Source organism: Agrilus planipennis, unplaced genomic scaffold (assembly GCF_000699045.2).
Source record: "Agrilus planipennis isolate EAB-ADULT unplaced genomic scaffold, Apla_2.0 scaffold463, whole genome shotgun sequence".
NCBI lineage: Eukaryota > Metazoa > Arthropoda > Insecta > Coleoptera > Buprestidae > Agrilus > Agrilus planipennis.
Window position 1 is genome coordinate 6316 of NW_020439132.1, and position 2053 is coordinate 8368.

Genomic DNA, 2053 nt, shown 5'->3' on the forward strand with positions numbered 1-2053 from the left:
CCCACTGAAAATTTATTACCCTACTTTCTGCTGAATGCTTACCAAATTTATATAATGAGCCGATTACCTTGCAACCAAAATTTAATTATAATCCCTTTACTACGTGTACTGTATACATCTAACAAGTAAGACAGTAATGTCTTCGAAAAGAATGTCATACCGCCACATCAACTGCCAAAACCGACTCCTATATCAGCAAGCATATAAACCATACAAAAGAACCAACTTTTCCTGAACCAAACAGAACAAGAACTTGAGTTCGAAGAAAATTATGAAAACGAAAATGATGATAAGGTCTGACAGCATAGTTGACTTAAACAATGCTGCCACCCCAGAATTACCATTTATAATATTGTCCAACTACTTTAAAATTTTAATCGGCTCTGGCACATATTATTCTGTAATTAACCCCGAAATTGCATTTTGTTTTCCCGATGAGTGCATTTTTGAATAGCCCTTTACAGTAAACAATCGCAATAGTTACCCTTTGTTGGAAACTATAANAGGACTACCTTAATGTATATGTATCAAATATATTGAGAAATAAATTGTAGATCTGAAAATTTCTGATATGGATGAGTGGATGGAAAGTTCAGAGGATGACTCTTCTGATAATGAAGAAGAAAAAGATGAAGAGGAAAAGCATGATAAAAAAAATAAAAAAAGTAATTAATAACCATTGATTAATTTATTCAGTAGTACACACTGACCAATTTGTAGATACTCAAGAAAAGAAAAAGAAACGGGATACTGATGGGGAAGCTTTCGAAGAATCTGATGATGGAGATGAAGAAGGCAGAGAAGTTGATTATATAAGTGACAGCAGTGAAAGCGAGCCGGAGGTGTTAACAGAACAAGGCGTTGCAGAAGAGAAAGCTTTAAGGTAGTTTCAAATAGTAAGATATGCAAATTATACTACATAACTTGTTATTGTTAGAAAATTACTCAATTCTGATGAAGAAGATTCTGAAGAAGAAGAAAATAAATCAGAGAAAGATCAGAGTCCAGAAGAAGAAGACTCTAAAGATAAAGAGACTGAAAAAGACGAAACTGTTAAGGATAAAGAAAAGAAGAAAAAAAAGAAAAAACAGAAGAGTAAAGAGATTAAGAAAGATACCAAAAAACCCGGTAATATTATATAAAAAAGTGTAGGGTTAATTTTGAGTGAATAAAAATGTTTGGCATTAATTTTATAGATGACAACAGTGATTTTAGTTCTGATAGTAGTACTGATGAAGACATTAAAAAGCCAAAAGTTGAAAAAAAACTGAAAAAAGAAGAAAAAGAGCCAAATAGGTATATTTTTAAAATTTTTACAATAAACAATCGATAAAATATTTAATTTATAGTGCAGGAAGTTCAAGAGCTGGAACGCCCACCACAGATAATAAAAGGAAAGTTACTAGTGATGGAGGAAGTACTATGTCTCCTAAAAGACCTAAACTAGAAAACCCAATTTCTAACTACATACCAGGTTCAAGGTGAGTATTTAAATTAAAATGACCTAACTCAATGTAATTACATACAATTCATTCTTTTACAAACAAAATTTCTATGATATCCAAGTGCAGGCAGTGTATCGCCATTTAGTTGGTATATGCTGTTGCTGAAGTATTTCATGTGTTAGACAAGGCCTTACTAAGATATCAACCTGTTTAACTTAATCGACGATGCAGCTTATACCTATATGTGATCGGCACAAAACGTTCGTTACTCTCATGAGGTATTCTTCAATAAACTAAACGTTCGCATCTTCCCTTTCATATTTGTTAATTCCGTGAATTTAAATGCACTACGTTCAACGATTTCCATCACTTTTAAAAGTTACACAATTCTTTAAATAAATAAGAACATTACATTAATGAGTAAATTATTAAAATCATGTATTAAAAAGTGAAACATTAAATTTAAAATTCCTGCTTATACGAGGGTGGATTGATAAGTTTCCGGCCTAACCAAGAGATGACGCCACTAGGCCTACCTTGAGGTGACATTCTATAGTACCATCCTTGGATAGCTTGTAGCTATAGTTTCAGCCCGATCTCCTTGCTAG

At 32.6% G+C, this 2053-nt stretch overlaps 1 protein-coding gene across 1 annotated transcript; it reads left to right on the forward strand.

Annotated features, from left to right (window-relative positions):
* The first annotated feature begins 520 nt into the window (after nucleotides 1–520).
* On the forward strand, nucleotides 521–1898 carry LOC108743460 (general transcription factor IIF subunit 1). Its single transcript, XM_018479031.2, has 5 exons — nucleotides 521–665; nucleotides 721–883; nucleotides 938–1128; nucleotides 1197–1296; nucleotides 1350–1898. Exons 1-5 carry the CDS (start codon nucleotides 572–574, stop codon nucleotides 1483–1485), a joined length of 684 nt encoding a protein of 227 aa, XP_018334533.1. The 5' UTR covers nucleotides 521–571; the 3' UTR covers nucleotides 1486–1898.
* The last annotated feature ends 155 nt before the right edge of the window (nucleotides 1899–2053 follow it).

Excerpts from the sequence above, each read along its gene's own strand:
- LOC108743460 (XM_018479031.2), top strand. The coding sequence starts at position 572 with ATGGATGAGTGGATGGAAAGTTCAGAGGATGACTCTTCTGATAATGAA. Across the intron at positions 884-937 it reads GCAGAAGAGAAAGCTTTAAG|AAAATTACTCAATTCTGATG; the intron begins GTAGTTTCAAAT and ends TGTTATTGTTAG. Across the intron at positions 1,129-1,196 it reads GAAAGATACCAAAAAACCCG|ATGACAACAGTGATTTTAGT; the intron begins GTAATATTATAT and ends TTAATTTTATAG.